Source organism: Micrasema longulum, unplaced genomic scaffold (genome assembly GCF_059751315.1).
Source record: "Micrasema longulum isolate JH-2025_06_02 unplaced genomic scaffold, ASM5975131v1 h1tg002908l, whole genome shotgun sequence".
NCBI classification, from domain to species: domain Eukaryota; kingdom Metazoa; phylum Arthropoda; class Insecta; order Trichoptera; family Brachycentridae; genus Micrasema; species Micrasema longulum.
This window is the reverse complement of record NW_028280027.1, coordinates 128,366-146,166: the sequence shown is the minus strand read 5'-3', so window position 1 is coordinate 146,166 and position 17,801 is coordinate 128,366. Positions and strand designations below refer to the sequence as shown.

General features: G+C 37.9%; 2 protein-coding genes across 2 annotated transcripts; both read left to right on the top strand.

The window, feature by feature from the left end:
* The first annotated feature begins 1,739 nt into the window (after positions 1 to 1,739).
* LOC148271376 (uncharacterized) lies at positions 1,740 to 7,755 on the top strand. Its single transcript, XM_088241474.1, has 2 exons — positions 1,740 to 2,010; positions 5,248 to 7,755. The coding sequence occupies exon 2, from the start codon at positions 5,317 to 5,319 to the stop codon at positions 6,304 to 6,306; it is 990 nt and encodes a 329-aa protein (XP_088097600.1). The 5' UTR covers positions 1,740 to 2,010; positions 5,248 to 5,316; the 3' UTR covers positions 6,307 to 7,755.
* Positions 7,756 to 10,531: 2,776 nt separating this feature from the next.
* On the top strand, positions 10,532 to 16,471 carry LOC148271375 (uncharacterized). Its single transcript, XM_088241477.1, has 5 exons — positions 10,532 to 10,907; positions 12,168 to 12,323; positions 13,684 to 13,780; positions 14,955 to 15,357; positions 16,021 to 16,471. The coding sequence occupies exons 1-5, from the start codon at positions 10,714 to 10,716 to the stop codon at positions 16,068 to 16,070; spliced, it is 900 nt and encodes a 299-aa protein (XP_088097603.1). The 5' UTR covers positions 10,532 to 10,713; the 3' UTR covers positions 16,071 to 16,471.
* Positions 16,472 to 17,801: the final 1,330 nt, after the last annotated feature.

The window sequence follows — 17,801 nt, the reverse complement described above, 5'->3', positions numbered from 1 at the left end:
AATAAAAAACTCTAAGCTTTCGAAATGTGGTATTGGCGGCGAATGCTGCGGATTCCGTGGACGGGCAGACGTACAAATATATCTATACTCCGGGAACTGGACATAGGAGATCATTTTCTATCTACATCCATGTGCGAGAAAAGAATCCTGCAGTTCTTTGGGCATATTTCCAGGGGGAACTCTGATAGTTTAGAGAAAACTATTCTCCTGGGAAGTGTCAAAGGGACAAGGTCGCGTGGACGTCAACCGACAAGATGGAGCGGCCTAGTCACTGAATTATCAAAATCATCACTGACGAATGCCTATAGAAGGGCACAATACCATTCCAGATGGAGGGAGACTGTTTACAGACGAGCCTTGCCTGGAGTCAGGCGTAATCACCATCCCCAGACATGAGGCACGGATTGAAGAGAGAGTGATTTGATTGATCTGATTGCTTGACTTGAGTCGACAATCATTTTGACACGTCATCAAACACGAATAGGTAACTCTTTTTCTCGAAATTTTTTAGACTTAGGAAACTTTGAAAAATCACTCTTCAATCTACTTTAATTTTATTAATCTTAAAACTTTAGCGTTCCAAGAAGGAGACCATTTTTTGTGCTTAGGAGTGACTTGCACTGTTATAGTTAATTAGTGAATGAAGTTTTATAATTTCAAACATCAAAAAAACAGTTTTAGGTACGAGAATTATTTATGCTTTTGACTAATTAAATAATATGATCACGCCATTTTGTGTTCTGAACAATTATTACACCATGGTACATAACTCTTGTGTGGCTATGATGTCACACTAATATACCTAGGGTACAAGACTTGATATTTCTCTTTATTTTTGTAAATGATGACGTTATACCTTTTGTAACCTTCAAATGAACATTTTCACACCGGATTTGGAAAGTAAAATTTGTAAAACAATGCTGGATTTTAATACAAAAATATTTACCCTTGCAATGCGAAGAATGAATGTGACACTAAAGAGAGAAAACAAAGATATAACTGACAATAAGGAAGCCAGAGACGCTGTTCTGTGTAAAACAGATTCAGTCGGTTATTGACAGAAATGGGAGACGCACGCATGTGAAATAACCGGAACATAAATGTTTTTTTGTTTATTGCTACAACAGGGCTAAATCATATGTTTTTTAAATAATCTATGGAAAAAGAATTTCTTTTTCATTATTAAACAGTATTTCTTCATGTTTTTTTTTCAAATCTCTGAACTTTAGAATACTTAAGCTAGGGTTTCCTAGGACAGCGGTGCCCGTATTTTAACGGCCGTAGTGAACGGTGATGCAATGGACAGCCGTCTTAAAGGTGACTAGAGTGTGGTTTTCTAGGAAAACGGTGTTATCAACACCATTTAACACCGTTTTCGTTAAATGGTGTTGATAACACCGTTTTCCTAGGAAACCACTCTCTAATCACCTTTACGACGGCTGTCCACTGCATCACCGTTCACTACGGCCGTTAAAATACGGGCACCGCTGTCCTAGGAAACCCTAGCTTTAGTCTTTTACTTGTGATAACACGATGTTACATCACCGCTCGCAAAGGAATTATTTACCACTGTCTTTTGGGAGTTTAATTAATAATGAATTTATAAAATTAAAATTGATATTTAAAAAAATCGTAACGGGGATTTTTATTGCTTTTGTAATTGTTGATAGTTATTTATTGTGGAATAAAGTAATTGTATTTCTCCGTCGCACTTCTAGCGCGTTCTTATTTTAAGAATTGACGCACTCTGGCAACACTAGTTCAGTGTGGGCTTGTCATATCTGTCAATTTGTTTACATTTATGTATTCCAAATAATTGAAAATATTACACATACGAATGCCATATATCATTTCACCTACTAAAATCAACAAAATTATCAATATTTTAGTTAAATCAACGCCCATCTTCAAGGAATATTTGACGTTGAATGCAACATTTTCAACTGGCACATCGACACGTCAAAAATATAAACAAAATGGAATAGAGCTGTTTTCTCCGCCTTTCAAAAGGTATTTAAAATCTTCGCATTGTTTCAATTACGTACTAACCGAATTCAGTTAAATTTCTTAGCCATTTGTTGCGTATTTAAGCATGCGAGTTTGTTATTAATTTGACACCTTTTGAGGTTATGTTACTATGAACGTTTTACTGAAGATTTTTTGCATAATTTCACAATTCAACATACAAATAGGGTATTTGTGGTCATCAAATTATACGATTAAAGCTTTTTTGGAGCAATTTTATCGAATATTTGCGAAAATAAACATCCACTTGACGTTTAATTTTCATGTATGTGTGTTGCCACCTAATAAATTTTCGCCATATGTAGCGAGTTTTTATCCAGCATGTGAAAAACCATGCAGCTTGATCTCAAAGGGCTGATGTCCAATTTCGGTTCATTTCGAGTATCAATTAATATTTTTAAGGCGTCAATTAAAATTAAATTTCAAATGATTAAAAAAAATATCTTCAATTGAACGTAGTTATGCAGAAAGCGAAACTGAGTGAAACTGAGATAATAGCATTTTTGTGGAAAGGGTGAATAATCGAATCTACACAACAGTTGGAATGTTTTTGACTTTAACAAATGATAAACAATGAATATACTATTATTTATATCACTACAGAGATGGGTAGAATTTTTGTTTCAAGATTATGGATATTCGAGCGTTTACAGGGCTTATGACCTGTCATAGGTTGGGTTCAAGTGGCCACTTTTATGTAGAATTCTACAACATTCCCCATTCCGCTTATTAGCGAATATCCATATCGGAGACATTTTTGGTTTTTTTATATATGTCATGAAACAAGGAAAGCTTTCGCTAGCGCGTTTGGAGCGCCATCTATGTATTTGATATTGAGGTTAAGTATTAAAGCAAATTACTTTATTTATGTAGCTAAGACTCTATCCGAGTTAAATTAATTACTAGTAATCGCCTGCAGATGACTCTGCAATTTATTTTTACTTAATTTTTGACCAGATCATGTTTACACAATATTATTTTTGGTATGTGTATATATATTTACATATTTATACACACACAATTCTGGGTTTTATCCCAAGGGGGAGTAGGTATATTATTATTTATATCACCTCAATATCAAATACATAGATGGCGCTCCAAACGCGCTAGCGAAAGCTTTCCTTGTTTCATGACATATATACAAAAACTAAAAGTGTCTCCGATATGGATATTCGCTAATAAGCGGAATGGGGAATGTTGTAGAATTCTACATAAAAGTGGCCACTTGAACCCAACCTATGACAGGTCATAAGCCCTGTAAACGCTCGAATATCCATAATCTTGAAACAAAAATTCTACCCATCTCTGTAGTGATATAAATAATAATATACCTACTCCCCCTTGGGATAAAACCCAGAATTGTGTGTGTATAAATATGTAAATATATATACACATACCAAAAATAATATTATGAATATACTAGTTTTTTTATACGACAAACCAGAGTCTAATTATACATTTGACCAGTTTTATAATTTTTTTTTTTTTTTATTATATTGAAAACATATTATACATAATTATATACAATATTCCCAAGGAGTTTTTTTAAAAAAAAACTCATTTAGGGACATACAGATAATAATTTTTTTAGAGACGTTTTTAAATTTTAAACTACAATATTCTTTAACAAAAGCAGAAAAATTAAAATTATGATATACTACAAATTAAAAAGGGTATGAAAAATACTTGAAAATAACAGAATAAACAGAATACTAGGCATGGAAATAAATTCAAAATAATGTTTACATTATGCAATCTGGGAAAGAAAATTGAAAAAGTTTAAAAATTACATGGATGTATATATACATACTGAACTAGTACAAAATAAAATCATTTTTTTTAATTAACAAAATATGCGCACACCCAATACAGGTTAATTTTTTTTATCAAAAACGTTGAAAAAATTGAAATTATGTATACAAGCCAAATGATGATTTTCAAAGTACCGTAAGATTTTTCTAGTGTTTTCTGCAAATTGAGAAATGCCGTTTTTGTGATCGACACCATTTTCAGAAGGTGATTAATGCCCTTTTTTGTATGAAAGCAGTCTGGCTGTTTTTAGCGGAACTTAGAACTGACCTTACTGCTCCCGATAACATCAATATATCTTTTTTTTAAATTGTGGACTGGCTTCTTTCTCCATAACTACATTTAATTATTCCACATCTCATCAAAGTAATCTCCCTATGATTCAAACCAATTACATTATTTTATTATTTTATAAATTTATTGCAAAAGATTAGTATACATACTTAATAGTAACAGGGAATCTATTTAAAACTAATTAATGTAAAATGAAAACGGACTGTTCTCTTTTTACTATAGTCTCCATCTAACATGGCACAGCCTGTTCTAAGATGGAGATTTGTTATCTTTAGAGCATAAGTAGTCCTATACTAATAAAACAATAAAATAAAAAAGAAAAACTAAAACTACTTAATTATAAATGCCTAGCTAATCAAATGTAAGAAACCAAACATTGTTATTATAAAAATATAAAGTATATATATGTGCCAAGAATACATGTTACATAAACATAAATAATATAGTATAATATATAATAAAAAACAAATATAAAGCAATGAAATACATACAAATATAAATAATATGTGTACCAATTATACAAAGTACTACGTGTTTTGATTTACATATATTTTTCAAAACAATCTCTCGCTACACTATTTCTATGTGCAGTTATTTTTATTTTTAAATTTGTTTTACATTTCGAGTCTTTTATATTTGGCAATAAATCATTAAATATTTTTGGAGCAATTACATTGTATTGCTTTTTACCAAAGGCGGTTGATACAAATGGGACAATACAATTAATTTGTGTTGCTGAACGAGTGTTTATATTTTGTTGGGTTCTTTTGACCTCGCTTAATTTATCATAGAATTTAAGTAGTAGGCACCTCACAAACAATTGTCTTGCATCCAATATCTTTAACTCAGTGAATAGATCTTCTGTTGAATACCTCGAGGGTTTTTTGAGAATGATCTTCATGATCCATTTTTGTGCTATTTTCACTTCAAGGATTGAACGAGAGCAACCTCCCAAAAAGCAAAGTAAATTTGTCTCATAAGTTGAGCATTTAGAATATTTCTTAGGCTTTTATAAATGTATGCTGATTTCCGTATTTGCATTATTTAATAAGCTTACTATTTTTGTGCGTCTAATAACCTGATCCATTTTTATTAATTTTTGAAATATTTTTTTTTTAGAGTTTGAGTTTGTCGGCGAATCGCTACCAAAAACATTATGTCTCGCAGTTGACATGAGAAATTTTCACTATGGACACTTTTCAAGGATTTCAATTAGATTCTGAAAACACAGCGGATGACATAACGTCCGACCTGAGTCCTATCGAAATAAAGCAAGAAGATCCTTTACAAGAGGATGATTTAAAAACCGACGAAGATGAAGATTATGTCATGGACGATGACGATCAAGCTGCCGAAGAGAAAGCCGGCAATTTGTACTACTGCGGTCAGTGCGTGAAAACGTTTTCTTCGGCGTTTTCTCTCAGGAGACACAAATGGATACACGAGGGCATCAAACCGTACGCGTGCGACATGTGCGGGTACTGCTTCACGCAGTCCAACGACCTCGACCGCCACAAGCGGGTCCACACGGGCGAGAAACCGTTCGCCTGCAACGTGTGCAACTACACGTGCTCGAGCCTGGGCAACCTCGGCATACACAAGCGCTGCCACTCCGGGGAGAAGCCCTATCTCTGCCCCGAGTGCGGCCAGTCGTTCGCGAGGAACGGCCACCTGCAGAGGCACAAGAGGACGCACACCGGGGAGCGGCCGTACTCGTGCGACGAGTGCCCGTACACCTGCTCCAACACCAGCTACCTCTCCGCGCACAAGAAGACGCACCTCGGCCTGAAGCCGTACGCCTGCTCGGTCTGCGGGAACCGGTTCACCAAAGCGGGCTGCCTGGGCGTGCACATGAGGATCCACACGGGGGAGAAGCCGTACACGTGCGATCAGTGCCCCTACGCGTGCAAGGACTCGAGTTCGCTGAGCAAGCACCGGCGGATACACAACAAAGAGAAACCTTTCAAGTGCGAGGATTGCTCCTACTCGTCGCGCGATTTGAACTTTTTTAACAAGCACCGCCTGAAGCATTCGCCCAGCAAAATGTTCAAGTGTGACGAGTGCGCCTACTCGGGGGCGCGATCGGGAGACTTGAAAAAACACAAACACATGCACTCCAAAGTTAAAATAGCTTTCGAAACACTAGAAAATAATCTTCCAGAGATGTTCTCTATGTAGCTTCTGTTAAAATGTTTCGTTTTGTTCTGTTTTATTTTCAGTATTTTTTTTCAAAGTTGTATAGTCTATTTAACTATGGAATCTCTACTTTAACATTCAAACTACAGGAAACAATCCAAAGATATAGATACTACTGATGGGTGATAGATTAAAAACGGTCTCTGTGACTGCCTCCTGCGAAAGATGTATCAGCTTGCCCACCACATACCACACACCGCATCTGAGGACATAAGTCTCCTTGCAGTGCCCACATAAACGGAAAATTTGCTCGTTGTCAAACGAGAAAAGCTGCCCGAAAAAGCTCTCTTTAATCTGGTAGCCTTAACAGCTTTGTGCTGAAAGAAAGTAGTCCAGAAGTACATAATATGTTCTTCATCGGATTGAGAAAAGAAGGAAATGAATTCTTCACTGACTGGGATTAAATTGATTGGACACGATCAATTCGCCGAAATGATTACAAAACTTTTTAAAAGCCTCGAAATTCTTTTTGGAAGCCACCAGATCTGTTCATCCGACAGGACCTATAACAGGGCCACATATAGTAGCGAGAAGCTCCATTCGGTAATCACAGGGAAGGGGATAGGGGCAAGACCACAGGATGTGTTCAGAAGATCGGTTAGGATATCCGCAGCGGCACGAAGGGGAGTCAAAAATATTCAAAACAAATAATTTTTGATTAAATTTACCATGCGAAAGATGTATCAACTTGGCCCGAGCACTAATTTGTCTCTCTCCAGCAGAGTAGTTTCAGACTGGAGTCTTTTACCAAACACACTTGTCCATTCCACCGAGGGCAGCCAATTAAAGGAGAAAAGAGTCTCGATAGAGACATACAAGATCCTGAATGGTCACGAAGACTGCCATCACTGGAAGCTTATTCTCTTCGATTGATTGCACCTCAACCCGGGAACAAACTTCCACTCCGGCAGAGTGGTTTCTGACGGGAATCATTTAACAAATACACTTGGATATTCAGCCTAGAGGCTACCAATTTAACAACCATTCAGTCGATTTATAAATAATGTCTTCTAGGTTTAGCACACCAGCAAAAGCCATTTGCATATTTTTCAAATAGTAATAATATTTATCTATGCCAAAGGTTTGTACAGTTTAAAAGTTCTACGATTATTGTTTTATTTTATTTATACTTGCAATGTCATCAGTTTTCCTTGTCCAGTGTAACCGACGAATATATTTACAGTACCCAGCATTGAATGAGTGGTACAACTGTCAAAAAAAATGTTTGCATGCAATTTCCCGCTAAACTGAACTTGCAAAAGTGGGAAATGGACAAATGGAAGCACGAGTTGAATAGTCAGCATTAAGTTAACTGTTGTAATATTAAGCATTTTGGCTCCTGTATACTGTGTAATACAATAGTATTAGGATATCATCTAATAATGTATCTGCACGATGCACCCTTGAAATAAAACTTGTTTTAAAAAAAAACATATTTATCTTTTTAGTTTTTTCCATGAAGGAAACTCAACTCGTCTGGGTCTTAATTTTACTACAAAAAACAAATCCTGTCCCGACCCTGATCAGCCTCTCTATATTAATGGACAGAGGGTTGAGAAAGTTTACAGCTTTAAATACTCGGGAGTACACATAACTGAGGATGGAGCACAGAGAGCTCGCTACCTGCCTAGGAATTGCTGGAGCAACTTTTAACATGATGCGTGTTGTATAGAACTCTAGTCTATACTCGGTCGACTCTTGTATAATGCCAGTACTCCTATAGGGGCGCGAATCTTGGCACCTTACCAAAGCTCAAAACACCACACTTCTTAGTTTTGAGAGTAAGTGCTCGAGAAGAATATTAGGTATAAGGTGGTTCAATTGTATAACTAACATTGAAGTCCGAGAACGGACGCAGTAGTCTCCTATAACGAGCGTCTCGAAGATGCGGCGGTTGACCTGGCTTGGACACGTGCTGCGCATGCCTCGGGAGAACCTAAAACCGAGTTGCCTCTTCTTTAAACCTGTGGGCTCATGCCGTCCTGGAAGGCCGTCGATGACGATCTTTAGACTTTATTCGGCTGAATTAAGGGGCGATGGATTGGCGTGGGAGAAGGCAAAAATGCTGGCTGGCGATAGGGTCTCCTGGAGCCAACTGGTGATGTCCACATGCTCCACTTAGGAATGGATGTGGAAAAGAAGAAGATCAGTTTTTTCCATATTCGCAATGGTCGTCTGACTGAACATCAAGCACAATGACTTCTCCTGGGGTATTGTACAGCATGGGCCAGTCATCCAAATAAGAGAATATGCACAGCTTACCATTTTATTTGACTTTTGATAATAATATTTATGGGAAAATAAATAAAATAATAGTTAAATGGGTTATCAGTTCACAATGGAGTTCTAGTGCCAACTCTAATGTATGGGAGCGAAGTATGGAATTGGAAAAATGATGATGAAAGTAGGTTAAATGCTGTCGAGATGCGATCCCTCAGGCGAATGTGTGGTAGAACGATGAATGATAGGTGCACAAATGTCGAGATCCGTGAACTGTGTAAAGCTGAAACACGCATCATCGATAGAATCAAGAGAGGGGTGCTGCGTTGGTTTGGACAAGTAGAGCGATGGACAGCGGAAGAACGGCTTAAAGGATCTACGATGCGAATGTTGACAGATGCAAAAAAGAGGAAGACCGAGAAAGACATGGCACGATCAAAATTTATTGATAATTTCAAGTTGCTAAAATTTCACTCGTCAATGCACTTTGTAGCTGCAAGACGATTAGTTATTTAGCTTCGATAGGTAAATGTTATCGACTATCAAATATCAAAATTTAGTAAATGGGGTCTAGAATTCCAACCGTCCATGCGCTCAGTAGCTGCAAGACTTGTTGTCATCTAACTTCTATTCTTATAAATTTGTTTTTTATTTCATTTTTTAAAATATCACTAAAATTCTAAACTCCATTGTTAAATAAAAATTGTAAATGGGGGCTAGATTTATTATTGGCCATGCGCTCTGTAGCTGCAAGACATGCTATAATCTAGCACCTGTATATCATAATTGGAGGCGAGGAACTAGAATCCGAATCATCTATGCGCTCTGTAGCTGCAAGACGTGGTGGGATATTTATTTTTTGTACAGCGCCCTTGAGGTAATTTTCACAAAAACAGCGCTATATTAATTATCCAAATATAAATATATATATATAAATACTTGAAGATGGACATGTCAAGAGTAGGAATAATCGGCGTGCGTGCATGAGAAGATGTATGAATGTAGAGGAAGCGAGGTCTGTATGCAAAGACAGAGTGATATGGTGTTCTCTCCTCTCTGCCTACCCCTACGGTGAAACGGCTTGATGGTTTGGTAGTTTGTCAAATAGGTGCGAAGGTTTTCACAGTCACTGTTATCAATTTGCTTCTTTTTTGGGTAATACCGTGTGTGAGGGATTTGTTCCCACGTTTCGGCTACCATTGCAGGAGCCCAGCTCACGCAGCCCAAAAATGAGAATCAATAAATAAACATATTACAACAGAGATAAAGAACATTTTAAAGAAGGTAGTATAGAAGTTTAGGCATCTACAAGGCTTATGACCAGTCATTGGCTGGCTTAAGTGGCCACTTTACACACTATGTAACATTCACCATTCTGCTCATATTTGAACATCTATATTCCTTCAATTCTTTCATCTGTTGTGTTTGTGAAGTTAAAGAGCTAAAACCTTTATTTATGCGGGTAAGATTCATTATTATTATTGAATTATTTCAACTAATCGCCTAAAAAAATTTATTTTATTCATTTCTGTACTTCTTCATAAACCAGGTGGATTTATCAAGAATATTTTGAGTTTGTCCAAATTTTTATAGACGAAGACTAGATTCATTTATTCATTCACTGGAAAAGAGTTAAGGAAATGTTGATGTTCAAACATAGGTAGAATGATGAATGTTACACAGTGTGTAAAGTGGCCACTAAAACCAGCCAATGACAGGTCATAAGCTCTGTTATTGCCTAGACTCCCATATTCCCTTCTCGAAAATGTTTTCCCTCTCTGTTGCAACAAATTTAAAAATGTAAAATAAACGTTTTCCCCTTCCTTTTGTGAGATTTTTTTGTCTTTATGTAATAGTTTATTTTGTATAAATTTGTAACTTTTGTAAAATGCAAAGAATAAATATAATAAATGAAAAAGGAGGAGTAACAGAATTATTCAAGTACTGACTTATGTTTTTCTTAGATTCGTCACTGTTCGCAACTGGCAATACTAGTATTTTTGTAACTCGACAGTGACAGGTGACAGATGACGCTTCCCGCTTTCTGTCACTGCGATCCGTTCCAAATTCAAATTACATTACACATTTACATCGATCGCGTTACTAACTAGATTCAAGCTGTTGTACGAACGCAAATCAACATGGAATGATCGATAATCATTTGGAGATATGTCGGCCACGAAACGCGTCCGCTCCGCCAACTTCTCCAGCCACGACAAGAACAGGCTGGTCGATCTGGTGGTGCAGATCGTGTTCAAGGAGTACAACAGCTACGCGGAGAAGATGGGGCATAGCGTGAAGGCGAAGGAAGCCGCGTGGCGGAAAGTCGAGGAAAATTATAATCAAGTTACTGATACCGAAAGGTAAAGAATTATAACATACCAGCGCGTAGAACCTAGTTTGCATACGTCGCTCTGTGTCCAAAAGTTTCCCGATTATCCCCTCTTACGTCCCGCCTGCGCGCATAGGCGAACGCGCTGACCGTTACACCACGAGACCGACATTATTTATTTATTTGATACTTTATATATATATACAATAAATATACATACAAGGGCGGGCGTATTGCCTTAAGGCAATTTCTTCCTACCTACCCAAACCTTTTAGTTTGAGAAAATTATAAATACATGGACATATTGAATCAAACAATTTTATACAAAAATTAAAAGCAAAGATTAACAAAAATAAATGTATATAAAAAAATTAACATTATACTATGAAGAGAGGAGAGGGGATGGGAAGGAAAGAAGAAGGATAAAGGAACAATTTAAATATTTAGATATTGACATTTCAATCTCGACTTAAATGTAAATAAAGAAGCGTCTCTAACATTAGGGGGTAGATTATTCCACAATCGAGCGGCTACTACTGTGAAAGAGGAGGCAAGAAAATTAGAGCGATGACAGGGTATTAAAAGGGTTCTCTCGTTACTAGAACAACGAGATAGTCCGTGTTGTGAAAGAGGTTGGATGAGCTCTCTCAGATAAACAGGCGAAGTGGGATTATTTAAGATATTGTGAAGAAGTGATAGAATGTGAATGTTTCTTCTATGCCTGATGCTGAGCCAGTGTAGTTGCGTGCGATACTCGGTTATGTGGTCAAATTTGCGAAGATATTCTGCAATCGTTCTAACTTATCAAGCAATTCAGAGTTAGCATCTGACATTACACATTTAGCAAAGGATTAAAAAATATATAAAATTGATTTACTTCGCTTACGTTCGCAGTCTCCTTGAATATGCCTCCTCTGTGTGGTCTCCTCGATTGATGAGATGGATATAACTAATCGAAGAGTTTGGGTGAAAGTCTAACAGCTGCCGTTTGACAGATCGCAATTTGGAAAAAAAAAAAACTTTTTTGTGTTTGTGCTGCCATCTAGCGCTAGGTAGCTTCATTATCAATCCGCCCTCGTATTTGTATGAATAAATCAATTAAATAAATAGTTAAAAATCGAAAGTAATAGTCACAATTTCAAAATCCTATAATGGATAACAAAATGTTTTCACATTTTTTGTTCTTTTTGTTCAGTTTCTTGTACATATAATTGTTGTGATTGGCTTAGGCCGTATATGCATTAATAAACAAATATGTATTTTTCTGTATAGTGTGTGCATTTATTTTCAGATCCATAGTATCGCTGAAAAAGTTATGGGACAACCTGAAAAGAGATGCCAAGAATTTGAGATCGCTTATGAAAGTACAGAAGGACCTCAAGGAGGATCCCGTTCTTCTGAAAGTGGAGAGCGCCCTCAAACTCGCAGTGCCCAGAACACCACTCAAGTAAGGATAAATATCATTTTCAATGAGAAAGTACAGTTCTATGGCAAATTGGATTTTTAAAATGTTTTTTTAGACATTAGACGCTTTATCTTTTCCTCTCCTGCATCATTTATCTAAGGAGTTCTTGAAGATCAGCCACGATGATATCTTCGGCATATCCTATATTTATTTATGTATACGCCCAATGGGCATTTTAAGGACATATTTATACATAGAAAATTATTATAAAGGAAAGTAGAAAGACACAATGGTTGTTACGCGGGGGGAAATACCGGGAAATCCTAGGTAATGTGAGAGATAATACTTTCTACCCTAAGACGGAGATTCAGTAATTACCTTTTGCCCGGCCAGTCAGTGGAGAACATGAGATTCCGTCTCGGGATACAGCGTAAGGGTTCGATGACTCCGAACCTTCCTTCATCAACTCACGAAGCCACAAGGAACCACAATAAGTAAAAACAGCTTTGATGTTCAAGGCTCGTGAGCCAATTTAATATTGTAAAATAACATAAATACGGTTCTACAATTCTCTCTGTTGATTACATGTGAGGGGGGGAAGGAAATGAAGAGGGTACCACATACACGCGTAGCTCGGATCTAGAAGGGTTAGCTATCTCGGAATTATGGAACGATCTCACCGTGATATGATGCCCGAGGAATCCGGATGACCGAGGCGACCTCGCCTGGTTGTAGGGAAGCTGGTGAGCGGCCTCGTGTTAAGCACGTGGGTTGCGAGAGATTTTGTCAAGACTGCAACAAGTGGGAAGCGGCTGGTTCGGAAAATATCCCTTCCTGGAGCTCGTTGAGGTCCACCAGGAGCTATTGACCGGGCCCCAGATGGGTCCGATAACGTGCGATGGACGGGTATGATAGCCACGCGTCGCGCGTACAAAGGGAAACAGCCTTATAGGTGCTAGAAATCCCGTGATGAAGCCAGAGTTTGCCGAGGAGCCCTCGGGGACACGGATGGGGCGGATTACGAAAGATGCTGACCAGCGTGGCCCGTACGTCGTCGCGCGATCAAGTGGGCGCGGAATATGGCTACGTCTTCCGGCCGGTGCTCTAGTTAGAAAAGGTTATGCTCAACTCGTGATACACGACGCGGTATATATCAAACCTCATTACTTTATAACGCACGTTGAAGAATAAAGATGGCACGATTTTATCGTTTAACGCGGTTCCGCTAGTATGGTTTCGGAGGCCGCGGAGTTCACCAAAACCATACTTCGCTCCCATACATCAGGGTCGGAACCAGGACTCCGTTGTGAAATGCTAATTTTGCCTCTGTAATGAATTATAATTATTAAAATTGATTGAACGTCTCATTTGAGGCTGATTTATACTTGGTTTTCATTTGCAGTTCTGAAGAGCATTTTTTAAAAGATTTAGAAGAAAACGACAAGGAAGATAAATTAAACGAAATAAGTCTAGAGGATTGCAATTGGCTTAAAGTTAAGGTGAGCATAAACTTACCACAATATTTTGAGTTTGAGACGAAAGACTATATTTCATCCCCTAGGGAGTCATTAAGATTAACAAATTTCAACAGAGACTTCCATATTCTCTTCTTTAAAATGCTCTCCATCTCTGTTGTAACTTGTTAAATAAACTTACTATGCGGTGCTCACAGCACAGTAGAGTAATTTACTATCAAAAAGGTTCGTAGCTTAAGTATTCATCGAGTATAGAGTCTATATATTCATGGTCACTATCAAAATAAGCGGTTGAAGAGTGGACGAATAGAATACGAAGAATACCTCGTCCTAGGAGGAGGAACATTTAAAGTAGACTGTATTCTTGACTCCCAACTGAAGGAATCTCTCAATCGAATATAACAAAATGACTTTAAATGCTCTTCATGATGCTTGGCAATCGCAATGGAAATCTTCCCCTTCAGGGAGGGTTACCTTTCTTTTTTTTCCTTCAATCCGTCAGCGCTTAGAATCTTCTTGGGTTATCCCCGATCACTGGACTACGCAGTTTTTATCAGGTCATTCTAAATTTAATAAAAAATTATTTGTTTTTAATATTGTTGACTCCCCTTCGTGCTGCTGCGGATATCCTAACCGATCTTCTGAACACATCCTGTGGTCTTGTCCCTTTCCCCTTCTCTATGATTACCGATTGGAGCTTCTCGCTACTATCCGTGGCCCTGTTATAGGTCCCGTCGGATTTACAGATCGGGTGGCTTCCAAAAAGAATTTCGAGGCTTTTAAAAAGTTTTGTAATCATTTCGGCGAATTGATCGTGTCCAATCAATTTAATCCCAGTCAGTGAAGAATTCACTTCCCTCTTTTCTCAACCCAATGAAGTACATATTATGTGCTTCTGGATTACCTTCTTTCAGCACAAAGATGCTAAGGCTACTAGATTTCAGAGAGCTCTTTCGGGCAGCTTTTCTCGTTTGACAATGAGCAAATTTTCCGTGTATGTGGGCACCGCCAAGGAGACTTATGTCCTCGGATGCGGTGTGCGGTATGTGGTGGGCAAGCTGTATTGTTGGTGGAGGAAGGTTGCGCAATATGTTAATATTAACAGCTCCTTACGGGGTTGAATCCAGTCCTCGTCTACTAAAATTTGGGCAAACTCAAAACGTTGTCGACAATCATATTAAATAAATTATGTTTTCAGACAGAAACTATGTCTTCGCAAAATGACGCATTGGCCACTGAATTCGGCAACAGGAAAACGATAGCTGAATATATTGAGAGTAATACGGTTATAGAATACATAGATCCGGAGTATAACGAAGTGGTTTCACCGGCAACCGACGAAAAGAACCCGATATCCGAGAGAAACACCCGTTACAGGCCTAGGCTTGACAGCTATAAACCGAGTTTACGGTCGAGAGAGCACAAGCTCCGAGTTATACGCGAGAGGACCGAGCAGAAGATACGCTCGGAGCATTTGGCAAGAATTAGAGAGGAGAACAAAATTCACTTGGATTTCTTGAGAAAACAAAAGGCAATAGAATTAGAAATCTTAGAGCTAGAAAAGGCAACGAAAAGGGAAATGTGGAAGCAAGTCAAAGATGGTAAGTAACTTATTATTTTAACTCTTAAACAGCTGTGCTACAAAATTCCTTTATACGCGATGATGTAACATCGAACAAAAGACTGAATATTCTGAAGTTCAGACGGCGGCCTCCGCGGTGTAGTGGTCAAGATGCTCGACTCACACGCGGAAGGTTCCGGGTTCGATTCCCGGGGAGAACATAAAAATTCAAATGTGATTTTTCTCAAGCCTGGATGTTCTGTGGTGAAATTGGGCCTCCTGGCCTGTTATGGTGCAAAAATCAAATTAAATGTTTAGAAAAAATACAAAAATAATGTTTGTCGCAAGAGGCAAAATTAGCTGCTCACAACGGAGTCCCGGTCATGACCCTGATGTATGGGAGTAAAGTATAGACTTGGAAAAACAGGGATGTAAGTAGGCTGAATGCTGTCAAAATCCGATCTCTCAGACGAATGTGTGGTACGTACTATGTACGATAGATGCACAAATGTTGAGATCCGCACATTATGTAAGGCTGAGACAAGCATTATCAACAAAATCAAGAAAGGGGTGTTGCGTTGGTGGGCATGTATGCAGAAACATTTGGGCATACTCGAAACATCGTTGAATATAATATCTCACCATCCTGCCTATGTTTGAATATCCATACTGGATGCATGTAAAATATATTTTATCATTTCAGGTAAAAATTTGTGCAACTGTAAAAGAAAATTCCAAGATTCGGGAGATTGAACCGAATGCGTATGGGGCATTTCTCCGATGCATTACATTGAAACATCATCATGCTTTGGAAGCCAGGATGTCCATATTTGGATGTTGACATGTTATTCTTACAAATCCAGTGCGAAAATGGCAGTTTCACAACATTCGCATGTACCTGACATGTTATTCTTACAAATCCAGTGCAAAAATGGCAGTTTCACAACATTCGCACGTACCTGACATGTGTTGTTCTTACAAGTCTCATGCGAAACCGGGAGATTCACAACATTCACATGCACTTGACGTATGTTAGTCTTACAAGTCTCATGCGAAACTGGGAGATTCACAACATTCGCACGTACCTGACATGAAAAACACTTTAATTTTATCTTTGTTTTAAAATAAGTATTATATGTATTATGTTTTATATGTATCCAAATGTATTTTCTTACTTATTTACCCATGTCCGCTGCACAGATGAAGCGTGTCCACTGGGCTTCTCTGTCGGCAGCCAACTCTTGTACGTCCTCCCGCATTCTCTTAGTTGGAAAATTTAGATCTCAATAAAACTCCCTAGGGAGGAAATCCAGCATGTCTACAAACATTTGGACATACTCTAAACATTGTTGACCATTTAGGCTTAGCCGATCTTTTGACTCCGTCTGTTACTCAAAATATGGTCTACACGAAAACTTCACAGAATAAAAGACATTTTTGAAATTTTATTTATTTAATAAATATGTAACAATTTGATAACAAGAGATCCAAAATTTTGTAATTCATAATTTTTCCACAATTCATTTAGACAGTGAATCAATATTTATATTATATATGACAGGGTTAAAAATAAAACCACTTATGTTCATGATCACGGTTTCTGGGAAGACCAGCAAATCCAGTAGCGAGAAGACTATTTTTTTTGAGTTCAATGTGGTCTAGCGACCGACCACTTCGGTTCAGCCAAAACCAGCGGTCGGGATGTGTCGGATAACGTTCGGCTGTACTCGGGTGCATCTTATGGCTCGTGACTCTAAAACGTTTTATATTTATATTTTTGTAATTCCTCTTTATCTTTATCGGTAGGGGGTATCGGTAGTATACCTTTAGGGAGACTTTTATCTTCAACTATGACGTCATACTGAAGTTTTGTCATTATAGAGCGTAGATATGTGTACCGTGACGTACGCTTCCCTTTGATTCATCTCGATGTAACTTGAAGGTGGGGGGTCAGTAGTATATCTTTATAATCGCTAGAGGGAATTTATCTTCAACTATACCGTCAAGGTGAAGGTATGACATCTTTATTTTTCCATCATAATCGAGGCCTTGGCCGACCAACTTTCTTTTCCATCCTTATGGTACCTAAATTACATCAAGACGGAAGAAATGCAAAAATTGAACATTTAGATTTGGAACAAAATATACAACATTTCGGCAATACAAAAAACAATTCTAGGATTCGTCACATGTCGTCGTAAAAGTTATCATACATTGTTTCATAATTTATGGTGACTTTCATCATCCAGTGCCCAAAATTGAAGAACATCCTCATGGCATAAAAGGTAGGTCCATTTCCGTGCTCCTTTCCTTTCTCCAAATATTTCCAACCTCATTCCAAATTCGTTTTGTCGCTACAGTCCGCTTTTTGTTAACAATAGTCTTTCCGCAACTGGTTTTGCTGGCAGGTCTTACCTAAAACAGCGACCGTGGACAGTGGCGTTTTCGCTTTTAACCCCCTCATATATTCATTCTTCAATGCAT